Below are 13,626 nucleotides of genomic sequence, written 5' to 3' on the forward strand. Positions count from 1 at the left end.
TGATCTCTCTCAATTTTTCAAAGAAAATACCAAAAATTACCTTTGGGTCTTTGATAAACAATGATTTTTGCATAAATGCCAATAGGGTAAAGTTTTTAAGAAGTTAACATTAACTTATAAACACCTGCATCACTGAAAAATTTACTGAATCTTCCTTAGACATGCATCACTAAACTTCACATTTGCTTGACTAAGTTTGAACTAAGTGCTAATGTTTCCACAATTTGGGGTAAAAGAAATTTGTCTCCTGAAACTAATGACAAATAAATGTTTATTTCAAAGGGACCAAAGGTAACTCACTCAACTTGAAAAATATCTGTAGAACACTTGTAGTAAATAATGTCAGTGTAAATACTTGCTGTTCAATGAAAACCTATAAAAATTATTTGAGATGCTTGACAATTTTTTCTTTCATACAAGCTTGTTTTAGGATTTTACTTTCAGGAACTTTTTCTCCAGGAATATAAGATTAAAACAAAACCTATTAAAGTTCTCTTCTGACTGGCAAAATGATCCAAAATTCAGTGATGGATGCTAGGATATCCTAGTTTCTTTCCAAAACAAAGTTACTTTGTATATTTATTTTGGGCTTACTTGTTATAAAAATTAGTATGTAACACACATAATATGATAACAAGTACATCTACTTTATGTAGGTAAAAATTTTATTTTGGACGCTATAGATACTATTATACAATAAAATATTACAGTATAACAAATCATCTATATTAAATAATAAAACAACGGTCCATTATTTAATAAATATAATATTAAAGAATTATATGATACAGTACAAAGATTATTACAAGATGCATTACAGGATAACCATAATAATTTAAAAACTATCTCCTTCTAGATTTTAAATAGTCTATTTCTAAATCATCCATGACTATGCCGTGGGAGAGAAAAAAAGCCTTGGAGAAAGATGCATGAACTGGGATCCAAATCAATGATGCTAACAGAATGATGTAAAATTGCATATGCTGTTAGGTCAGCCTCGATCTTTTTGCAGCCATCTTCCTCAGTAATAAAGAAATAACCTCTTCCATTGCACCTGATTTATTAAAACTACAATGTTATGTCAATGTATCCAAATGAAATTTAGTTCACATGAAGAAAAATGGTTCTGTTTCGTTGGATCTTATTTTCCAAGGACCATAAATACATGTACTCTCACTAGATAATTAAGAAAAATTCCTTCACGGACACATGGGTAGTGATCACTTCATCCTGAGAAGCAGTGCTGTTCACTTTCATCCTCTGAGGATAGATCTACATTTTGCTTTCAGCACTGACCTCCTTGAAGATATTTGCAAGTGTGTGTGTGTGGGGGGGGGGGGGGGCGGGGAGGGAGAATGATGGCTTCTGAAGGTCAAGGGTGCTGTGCCTTTGCTCAGGGTGACAAGTTCTCCTCCGTGAGAACCAGCAGAAAGCAGAGAAGCCAAAACACCCACCCGGCAACTCTTTCTCAAGCTTAGACTCACGCTTGGGCTTGGACGTTGCGGCTGTTCTCCAGTTTCCTGAGCTTCGCTCTGGCCTCCTTTAAGTCATTGAGGGGCTCTGCCTCCAGCAGCGTGGGCTGCAAAGGCTTGTACCGCTGCTGCAACACCTCAGTGATGTTGCGGAAGGGTCCCTGCAAGGACAGGAAGACATACACATTGGATTCTCATAGTGCTGGCCAGGGAATGGGACTAAACAGGATCCAGACTGATCTAGGCAGGGCAGCAAGCTGATATGATTATTTTTAAAATTAGTTTTCCTGGAATTAGAAAAAACATGCAATACAGATAAGATTGTCACTTAGCTGAAATTTTTTTAAGCCCATATCAGTATTAGAGGGGAAATGAGGCACTATCCCATTTAAAAGTGTTTACTTGCTAGAACTGGTCAACTGGTATGAAAGGTTGCTTGGTTTTATTTTCTTTCTGTTATTGAGAGCACATTTCTTCTAATATAATTTTTAATGAATTTTCTCTTTGTCCAAATATAAATGTATTAGCCCAGATTCTGGTCGTGTGTGTGTATGTGTGTGTGTTGGGGCATGTGGGGTGTTGGGGCAGGTGGCTACACCTGGCAGTGCTCAAGGCTCACCCTGGCTCTCTGAATGATATCAGGGATCATTCCTATTGGTGCTGCATGCAAGGCCAGAACCTTGACCCCTAAACCATCTCTCTGACTCTCTGAGTATAGCTTTTGTGAAGCTCTCCTAGAAATGGTGAGTAGCACAGCACTACTGTATGTTGTTGACTCAGCTTCCAATACTGGCCGCATATACCCTTAAGCACCACCAGGGTCACTCCTGAGCACTTCTGTAACCAGGAATCACCACTCCTGAGCACCCAAGCCCCTAGGCCCAATAACTAAAACAAAACAAGCCCTTAAGTTGTGTTGCTTCATAACTCAGATGGAATTCCCAACAAGCGCTGGCACAAACATTTAGCCAAGGACAGTACTCAGCTGCACCTCAGGAAAGTGATTTCTGAGATGGCTTAGCCACTAAATTAGTAGTTACTTATATTAGTGAGTAAGATCCACTAATGATTTCCTCAGTATCATCCTAACCAGACCAATCAGAGGAGGTGGGAGTTTGCTGGGCCACTGATTATATATTGTTTATTTTTCTTTTTCACTTTCCTTTTTACCCCCGTTGTGCATGAGACAGGGGTGCAGAGTGGACAGAGATTTCCAATCATGTCCCTTATCCTTAAAGATTTCTTCTTTAAATAGGTTATCACTAACAAGACACAGCTGGAGTTACTGCAAGCACTGAGTGAAGACTGTGGGGCTAATAAAAAGAAATGATTCACGCCTCATTTCTGTTCACTTATGTTTTACATTAATAGAAACCAATAATAGGAACCAGTTACCATAAAAGTCAGGGACCGTAAATAACACAAATGGCAAGTAAGTATCATCTAGTACTTTTCACAGCTGGACAGGAGGATTGCTATTTTGGAAAGTAGTTAATGGGTTTTACTGGAACTTTACTTTTTAAAGATACAGTAGCATGGTTCCAAGTTCACTTTTAAGAAATCAAATGGGTAGGGAGGGGAGTTTTTGCAAATAGTCTCAAATGTCTACTGTGGCCCAATTCTATGGTTTAAAGGTTAGGAGATGGGCTCGGAGAGATAGTAAAGTGGGTAAGGAGCTTGCCTTGTATGCATGAGTCATGGTTTGAATCCCTGAAACAACCCACCTCTCTTAAACTCAATATTTGATCCTGTTAATAAGGAAAAAGAACTCTAGACACTTTCTCTCCTATGTAAAAATGTTTCTCTGACAACAACTGCTGCTCCTTGCCCTATCACTCCACACACAGGAGTTAGTTTGTTAAGGATGAATGGCTCTTCGATAAACAAGACTAAGGTGAGGGGAGGATCATGCTTGGCACTGTATTTAGAATACACTAAACTCTCACAAATGGTTACCTGGGAGTTCTCTATTATTTTTACTATTTTTTTTAGCTTCAGGAGGAGTTTGGACATGTCATAGAATAAGTAGTAACATCATGAAATACAGTTCCCATGCCATGCATTAACTACATGGTCAACAACCATAAAATTCCACACCAGAAGAAGCTTCAGAGCACTTTGCTGCTATTTTTTAAAGTACATTATTTGAAATGAGATTCTGTAAGAGATGATTCTTCTCTCTAATCATGAACATGCAAGGAAACAAAGACCAGCAAGTAAAAGAACTGCAAGGCCGGGTGCTGGTGCAGCTCCCGTGAGGCAAGACCCACCTGGCACTTCTTTCTGTTGATGGGTGGCAGGACTTGGGAGCGTGGGAAGGAGCGGGTGCTCGTGCATGCCAGCCAGTCATTCAGGCCCAGCTTGGGCACCTCTTGACTCTTGGGGTGCGACAGGGGCTTTGCCTTCTGTAAGCGCAGCTCCCAGGGGTCTGGCTCACTTCGGAATGGAGAATTATAGACCCCTGGAATCTAGAAGAATGAGATACTGGTGATCATTCATACAAGGACAGGGAGGAGGTGTCCCATTCATTCATTTCACAAGTTTCAAGACTTTTCTGCATAACAACTCTAGTTCATAACTGGAGATGGAGCTCTGAGTTCTCTAAGGAGATTGTGCAGAAACACTTAACTCTTTCTGATCCAGGCTGACAAATCCAAAATGTTTCATGGTGGAGGGCTAGAGATGGTAAAAACTATCGAGGGATAGCTTCACTCTGCCTTCAATAGCCTGTCTTATAACACCGTATCCAAGGGGAAAAAACAGTAGAAACTCTTGTCATTTATTTTGCTTTCTAACCATACACTATATGTATGGAAATTTATTTTTCTTGGGAGGGTGTGGGTTTGGGCCAAATCCGACACTACCCAGGGCTTACTACTGGCTCTGGGCTCAAGGATCACTATGGATGATGCTTAGGGACCACATACAGAGCCATGGATCAAACCCAGGTCTGCCACTTTACCCCTTGAATTATCTCTTTGGACTGTTCATGGATATTTAATCATATCTATAAGTCAGGCATTCACCAAACTCAAATTGACAGTGCTGGAACCAATTTCAGTTTGAAAGTATGCCTGCAATAAATATTTGATTGATTGCTAGAATGATTATCTATTACCAACTAATGGCAGCTATTTAAGCTCCTTCAAGCAATAATCAAGCTAGATATGTAAATACATATCATATAATGTATATGGCATAGTGAGAGAGAGTCTATATACTATGTTATGAATCATTCACAGTAATGTCCCTTGTTGAATGAGCTGCACTTGTGTTTGTGTGTTTGGGGGTTTCACTGTTTAATGTCTCCTTGTCCTGGCTGCTGTGCCACTGACCTTGTGAAATGTTGTGGTGAAGTAGTCAGGACTTAGTCCTGGACCTGTTATGGAACAGAGGTCCAGCAGATAGAAGTATGACCACATCAAGGTCAAGTTAGCTATGATGAAATCTGTCTCTTGAAGATCCATGGTGTTTGAGCATATATGCTGCACAGAACCACACCTAGGGAAGTATGTTTTCTGTTCATGCAGATGCATACTCAGAAAAACCTTTCTGTTTATTTTCCATGTCAGGGATCTCAGTCAGGGTCTCCTGGGGCAAAGCGATAGAACAGTGGGTAGGATGCTTGTCTTGTACACAGTCAGCCCAGGTTCCATCCCTGTGACCCCATATGGTCCCCCAAGCCCACCAGAGTAATCCCTGAGCACAGACCAGGAGTAAGCCCTGAGAACCACCACGTGTGGCCCGAAAACAAAACCAAACCATGTCAGGACCTCTTAGAAGAGGCTCCTCCCACTAAGTGACATTCCCCCACCAGGAAAAGCAACCTTTGAAAGGATGTGTGTCTTTTGATTGCTCCGTAGACAGTCTGGACTCATGGATCAATGAAGCCAATGAGATGGATTTTTCCCCCTTAAAAATGAATTTTCCTTATTCCTCTCTTTCTCTTACTCTCTCCCTCTCTCTCCTCCTCCTCTCTCTCTTTGCTTTCTCGGTCTCTGTCTCTCTCTCTGCTCTGTCTCTTTGTCTCTGTCTCTCTCTCTCAAGTGCCTGCCATACAGACAGGCTTGGGAAAGAGTGGCAGAAGGGAAACTGGGGACATTGGTGGTGAGAAATGTACACTGGTGGAATGTTGAGTGTTGGAACACTGAAAGGGACCATGAACAGCTTTGCAACTCTGTATCTCACAGTGATTCAATAAAATAAAATAAACTTCTCTCCCCACTGCTCTCCTGGCCATACACACTTCCTGTGGATATACTGGCCTTTCAGCAGTTTCAAAGTAGTTACTGGTAGTTACTGGTTTTGGCATATCGAATACACAGCGGATAGCTTGCCAGGCTCTTCCGTGCGGGCGGAATACTCTCGGTAGCTTGCCAGTCTTTCCGAGAGGTATAGTTTCAAAGTATCAGGATTAAACTGGATAGTTTTCTTTGAAGAAACTATTTGAAAATATTTTGTATTTGCAGCCTCACACTTCACTGTTGTTTAATGCCCACATAGATGAGATTCTGTATCTAATTCTTAACATTCCCTTCAAAACCAGACTAACTCAGTTTCTATGAAACTTACCTCTTTCATAGAGCCAAAGATTGCACCCACTTATGCTTCTTTTTCATTTCAGACTCTTCTTTACTGGTCACATTACATTATAAAGGCCTTCAGGTCTCAGGTATACTTCCCCACCTGCAGTTCACCCGTAAATTCACACCTGAAAGTCCAATCCCAACCTCACTGATCCCTTCTTTCAATTCACCCATCTTCACTGATCTGATCTGATAGACTAGAAGCTTGGTCTTGTTTTATTTAGTCCTATCGTTTTATCTTTAGTAACAGGTCAGTTTCCATTTGCTTTCGAACCTGTGATTTAGAACTAAATGATATACTTGTGTGATCCCCAGCTCAGTGCTCTTGTATTATTACTAGGGAATGGATTTTAGACAATAAGGTGAGGTTACTACAAATACGCTTAAAGTATTTTTGAGCCTGCTCTGATATGATATTTCTCCCAGTACAATTTATAAGTAAAAGCAGACTTAAAAACATTAATGGCCATCATTCACCATTTTCAGTGTCATGTTAACATATTATCATTCTAATGCCAAATAGAACATGGTGAATAAACTGTTTAAATGATGTTGCTAAAAGAAAATGTACATAAATATGTTTATATATATGCACATATATATGTATGTATATTCTCAGTATCTTTTAGTGGACAGTCATTTTTAAATGAATGGTCATTTTTCAGAAGATTTCAAGGGCTATTTTCTAAGATAAGAATGTTTTAATTGTAATGAGAAAAACAATAACTATTATAAACACCAATCGGGCATAATATAGCCTAAGAGCTAGGAGAAAATACCATTCAGTTTTGCGAGTATATTTATTAACTGAAGTGTATTAGTTTAACATTTCCCACAACTTTACAGGTTGAAGGAGTAAAATACATACAAATGAACTAGATTATAATTTTCATGTGAAAATATCTGGCTCCCTGAGAAACTGCTACCAGCTCTGAGCATTAGCCCCACTAGAAATCTTCTTTGATCTCACTCCCCATTTGCATGCACGTGTATACATAGGCTAGATGGGAAATGCAAATAGATCAGTAGATATGATAGCTTTCTTAAATTATATTTTGTAACCTATATGAATACTTCCTCATGTGTATTCTCTTTGCAATTTAAATCAAATATAGATAGAAAATATATTTTAATTGAATTTAAAGTGTATCATTTAAAATCTTCAAGGAGCCAGGATTTTAGAAATTAAGTTAATACATTTGCTGACTTACATCCATGGAAAACAGTTCAGCTCTCCCTCAATCCCTACTGCCAGCACCTGCCCTATTGATTTATATAGAGACAGGGCTCGCCTCATCAGAGTGCCTTTCTGTATATAAAACAGCCTTAACCTCCAATTTTCTCATGGCCATATTCCATAATTTGTAAGCCACTTATGAATAATGGTCAGTTGTTGATATTTTAAAATATTGCTACGAGTCATAAAGACCACGGGTACCTTCAGGGACTCTGGGGTGCTTTTCAGTTTTCACATTTTTCACAACTGAGCAGGGCTATGCTGAGCTCACTTTGGGGACTTCATTCTCAGCAATAATTTTCTAGAGTGACCAATACTATGGGGAAATCTGTGATAACTGTTTAAAAAATAATAATAAAGAAAAGAGCCTACAACTGAGTTATTTTCAGTACTGTCATGCTAACATTCAACTCAATAAGACCGAGGAAATCTCAGGAGAGAACTCTGCTAATAGCTTCCGACTGACCCCCTTGGAGGAGGCTTGGGGCTGACGGGTCCAATGGTGAAGACAAGAAATGAGACGTGAGTTTTTAGAGGCTGTGATTCTGACTCTTCAAACAGCATGAGGGAGAAAGCAATGAGTTACATAATACATTTTCCCCTTGAGTTCCCCCCACAGACCCTCCATCTTGAGAACTCAAGTATGACCCAGAATATTAATTTTGTCAGACTGTGCAAGGAGCAAATGTACCAAGTGTGACCCACTCACCCTGGCACCACATCCACATTCTGCACCATTACTGAAAGTCGATGTTCTCCTTGCCTTTTGCCTCAGTTTGTATACTCAAATGTAAATTCTAAGGGGAAAATTACTTTAAAAGTGTGACTGGCTCTTCCTTTTTGTCCCCCAAGCTGAGCTGGTCTTCTCCCCACCCAGGTCAGTTTATCAGCTGCTTCTCGAACCTGGGACTTGGATTTCTCCCTGTAGGCGTCCTCTCGGACGTTTGGAGACAACGCAGCTCTGAGCCTCTGCCTCTTCCTTTTTTTTTTTTTTTTGTAGGAGTACTGCTATTTATTCAGCCACTGATTAGCTGATTGAATTGGGCATGAACTCCACCTTAATTTTTTTTAAATTTTTATATTTATTTATTGAATCACTGTGGGAAAAGTTACTAAGCGTTCAGGTTTAAGTCTCGGTCATACAATGATCAAACACCTTTCCCTTCACTAGTACTCATTTTTCACCACCAAGAACCCCAGTATACCTCCCCTCCCACCCCTCCAAATGCCTGTGAGGCAGATGATTTCTACTTAACTCTTCTCTACATTGATTACAATCATTATTTCGACAAAAGATGCTCCATTATTGTTCAGACTTTCCCCCCAAACAATCAGAATTGCTGAAAAGGCATTGTGAAATATTTTGTTTTCTATAGCTGGTTATGAGAATCATATAATGTCACGCGGCCACGATTTTGGATTTCTGCAAAGAGCCAGATAATTAAGAGATTGGTTTCTGTGTGTCTGGTGTTATGGCCGTGCCAGACAGACGCTCATGGTGGGTAACTGGTGACCTTGGTAGGGCGTGAAGGACGTGCTGGTACCACCCCCCTTCCCATGAGACTGCAGTTGCCCCATCACTGCCGGCTTGTACCTGGCTTTCCTATAAGCTCTGAGGCGGCGACCACCTTGCTGCCAGGGAGTAAAAAGGTGAAAGGGAGCAACACCCTTTCCCTCCTGGGGAGGCATGGTGCCATAGTTTAATGCATGGTCCATTCACTTTTCTGCCGCAAGCTTCCAGGCTCTGGATTAAGTCCTTTTGCCTCTGGAGCCATGGCCGTGCCAGAGAGCCGCTTGTGGGGGGCAACTCGTGACCTCACTAGGGTGTGAAGGACGAGCCGATACCACCCCCCTTCCCATGAGACTGCAGTTGCCCCATTACCACCAGTTCATATCTGGCTTTCCAATAAGCTCCGAGCCAGGAGCCACCTTGTATGCAGTCCAGATGCATTTCTGCTAAAAGCCGCTGGGTTTCAAGATTTGTTTCTGAGTCTCCGGTATCATGGCTATTAATCAGCTTGATCAGGAGCCAGAGAAGCCATTTGTAGGCGGCGACTCGGGGTCTTGTTGGGATGGGGAGAAAGAGTCGGCTCCACCCCCATGTGATGAGGCCCCGTGTGTCTTGTCACTGCCGGCCCAAACTGTCCAGTGGCCTCTGGAGGATGGTAGTCACCAGGCCGCCAGGGGGAACAGGCCAAGGCACAAAACCTATTCCCACCTGGAGTGGCCCAGCCCCAGTAATCTACTGCAGGAACAGGACACATTTCTGTCAAAAGCCTTTGTGTTCCGAGATTCGTTTCTGAGACTCTGGGATCATGGCCATTAAGCAGTTTGATCAGGAACCAGAGAGGCCATGCCTTCAATTATATAGCTGAGCCAGAGGTGGTTTGTGGGTGTGTCTCCCACATACCTAACTTTTGGCCGTTTACTCTCTTGGTGAACTTTGCCCCAAGTTTTTGGGGTCTGGCCAAAAGCACAGCAGAAAATTTGGGGTATCTGAAAGTCTGACGTTGCCATCAGGCTGCTGATACACTCACCTCACAGGTACAAACTGACCTGCTGGCGGCACAATACTCCCTGCCTCTTCCTTTTTGTCCCCAAAGCTGAGCTGGTCTTCACCCCCACCCAGTCTTTACTCCACCCACACACACCAGGTTCCCGTGGGGGTGTGGCTGCTTTAGATTGGGGCATGGCTTCTGTGGAAGTGGGCGTGGCCTAATTTTCAGCGGACCCATGCTCATGCAGCCACAGGTAGTTTAGTCATACTAAGAAATCTAGTCCCCACACCTACACACCAACATGAAGAAACAACGCAAATCCCCAACACAGGTACAGTATGATGAAAAGAGTCCAGAAGCCTCAGTAGGTGCTATTCACCTAAGGGACCTCTCTGACAAAGAATTCAGATATGAAGTCAGGAAGATGTTCAATAAACTCAATGAAACAGTCAGACAGATATCCAGTAAATTGAAAGAGGACATGAAAGAAACAATGGACCGCACAATCGAGAAAATACAGGAAGAAATGAGAGAAGAAATTGGAAATCTACGCACAGAAATGTCACAAATCAAAGATTCCGTAGATGAAATAAAAAACTCAGTCTGTTCCCTCAAAAGTAGAATGACCACAGCTGAGGAAAGAATCAGTGAACAGAAAATCAGCTGCACTAAGCCAACAGGCAACAACAAACAGTGGCAAGGGACCTCAAAATACCTTGAAAGAGAATCAGAGTCCTAGGAGACGATTTCAAGAGAAACAATATTAGAATCATTGGACTACCAGAAGCTCAGAGAAATAATCCCAATAAAAAAGCCATGGTTCAACAAATCGTCGCTGAAAAATTCCCAGAGCTCGACAATGGAGCCATTCAGATTCAAGGAGCTCGAAGGGTACCAGCTAAAAGAGACCCTAACAAAAACACTCCAAGACATATCATAGTTAGAATGATCGATGCTGCCTATAGAGACACAATACTACAAGCAGCAAGGTCAAAGAAGGAAATCGCATACAAAGGAGCACCCCTTAGATTCACAACAGATCTATCAGAGGAAACCCTCCAAGCCTGAAGGCAGTGGTGAGATAGAGTGAAAAACTCACTGAAATGAATGCTTCACCAAGAATACTCTATCTGGCTAAACTCTCACTCAAAATCAAAGGAACGTACACTATTTTCTAGATAAACAGCAGCTCAGGAACTTCTTAGACTCAAAACCAAACCTAAAACAAGGGCTAAAGGGGCTACTATAAGACAAGACAAACCCTACAACCACAAGAGACCCTTACAAAAAGATGACACAAAACCCCATAACAGTAATCTCTCTCAAAGTCAACGATCTAAATTCACCATTTAAGAGACACAGAGTGGCAAAATGGATACAGACACAGAAAACAACATTCTGCTGCCTACAAGAAACTCATCTCAACAGTCAGAGCAAACACAGACTCAAAGTGAAAGGATGGAAAACTATCCTACAAGCAAACAGCTCCTTCAAAAAAAGCTGGGGTGGCCATACTAGTATCCGAGTACATTAATTTCAAGTTGAAAAAGATTAGAAGGGACAACGAAGGCCATTTTATCTTTATCAAGGGATATGTACAACAGGAAGAAACCACACTCTTAAATGTATACGCACCTAATGAGGGAACAGCTAAATACTTAAAACAACTGCTAACAGATTTTAAGGAGGACATTGCTAGCAACATAATAGTAGTTGGAGACTTCAACATCGCCTTATCACCTCTGGATAGATCAACAAGAATAAAACTCAGTAAGGAATTATTGGCTTTGAAAGAAGAAATTGAAGAGAAAGGGCTTATAGACCTATACAGGGCTTTACACCCCCCAAAAGAAAGAATACGCATTCTTCTACAGTGCTCATGGAAAATTTTCCAAAATAGACCATGTGCTAGGTCACAAAACATACCTCAACAGAATCAGGAAGATAGAAATAGTATCAACCATCTTTTCAGACCACAATGCACTGAGGATAGAAGTGAATCACACACAGACATGGAGAACCAAATCAAACACTTGGAAATTAAAAAACTCAATGCTGAACGAGTGGGTCAGGAACGAAGTCAAGGACAAAATCAAAAGATACCTGGAAACAAATGAGAATAAAGACACGAGCTACCATAGCTTATGGGATGCAGCAAAAGCCATATTAAGGGGAAAATTTATAGCTCTGTATGCATATCTCAGGACAGAAGAAAGGATGCACATAAATGATTTGACTTCACAGCTCAAGATCTTAGAAAAGGATCAACAGAAAATCAGGCAGAAGGAAAGAGAAGAAAACTCAGAGCAGAAAACAATGACATGGAAACCAAAGAAACAATCTGAAAGATCAATGAAACCAAGAGCTGGTTCTTTGAGAAAATTCACAAGATAGATAAACCACTAGCAACACTCGCAAAGAAACAGAGAGAGAGAGAGCACCCTAATAAACTGAATCAGAAATGAGAAAGGGGATATCACAACAGAAACCAAAGAAATCCGAAAGATCATCAGAGACTACTTTGAAAGTCTGTACGCCACGAAACAAGAGAACCTAGAAGAAATGGATAAATTCCTGGACTCCTATCATCTCCCAAAGCTGAATCAAGAAGATCTGGAGTATCTGAATAGACCTATTAACATCAAGGAAATCGAAACTGTCATCAAAAGTCTTCCCAAAAACAAAAGCTCAGGTCCAGATGGATTCACTAGCGAATTTTTCCAAATATTTAAAGAGGACCTACTGCCAGTCCTTCTCAAGCTTTTCCAGGAAATTGAAAAAACCAGAAACTCTCCCAAACAGTTCCTATGAAGCCCATATCTCTCTAATAACAAAAGGAAACAAAGACACCACAAGAAAAGAAAACTACAGGCCGATATTCCTGATAAACAAGGATGCGAAGATTCTTGACAAAATACCAGCAAATAGAATTCAACTACTCATCAAAAAGATCATACACCATGACCAAGTCGGATTCATCCCGGGGATGCAAGGATGGTTTAACACTTGGAAATCAATCAACATAACCCATCATATCAACAAAAGAAAAGATAAAAATCATATGATCATATCAATAGATGCAGAGAAAGCACTTGACAAGATCCAGCACCCGTTTATGATGAAAACCCTCTCCAAAATGGGGATAGAGAGGACTTTCCTCAATATAGTTAAAGCTAACTACCACAAGCCTACAGCAAGCATCATCCTCAATGGAGAAAAAGTGAAAGACTTACCCCTAAGATCAGGGACGAGACAAGGATGTCCACTCTCTCAACTGTTGTTCAATATAGTACTGGAAGTACTTTCAATAGAGATTAGGCAAGAAAAAGATATTAAGGCAATCCAGGTAAGAAAGGAAGAAATCACCTCTCACTATGCACAGATGATATGATACTATACTTAGAGAACTCTAAAACCTCTACTAAGAAACTCCCAGAAACAATAGATTTGTATAGTAAAGGTGGAAGCTATAAAATCAATACCCAAAAGTCCATGGCTTTCCTATATGAAAATAGCGAAAGAGAAGAAAGTGACATGAAGAAAACAATCCCGTTCACAATTGTGCCCCAGAAAATCAAGTACCTAGGAATCAGCTTAACTAAGGAAGTAAAGGACCTGTAAAAAGAAAACTACAAAATGCTACTTCAGGAAATAAAAGAGGACACGAGGAAATGAAAAAATATCCTCTGTTCATGAATGGGGAGAATTAACATTGTCAAAATGGCAATACTTCCAAAGCACTGTACAAATTCAATGAGATCCCTATTACGATGTCAAGAGAGGGGTTAGGCAGGGTGATATCATTTCACCGAAACTCTTCAGTGCCACCCTCG

General features: G+C 40.8%; 1 protein-coding gene across 1 annotated transcript in view; it reads right to left on the reverse strand.

Annotated features, from left to right (window-relative positions):
• SPATA17 (spermatogenesis associated 17) overlaps positions 1-13,626 on the reverse strand; it is a 183,784-nt gene that overhangs the window by 52,934 nt on the left and 117,224 nt on the right. Inside the window, exons 7-8 of the mRNA XM_056110766.1 lie at positions 3,743-3,940; positions 1,485-1,633 (exon numbers count right to left, since the gene is read on the reverse strand). Coding sequence (XP_055966741.1) covers positions 1,485-1,633; positions 3,743-3,940 — 347 coding nt within the window. The remainder of the gene's footprint in view (positions 1-1,484; positions 1,634-3,742; positions 3,941-13,626) is intronic.

This window comes from Sorex fumeus, unplaced genomic scaffold (genome assembly GCF_029834395.1).
Source record: "Sorex fumeus unplaced genomic scaffold, SorFum_2.1 ptg000010l, whole genome shotgun sequence".
NCBI classification, from domain to species: domain Eukaryota; kingdom Metazoa; phylum Chordata; class Mammalia; order Eulipotyphla; family Soricidae; genus Sorex; species Sorex fumeus.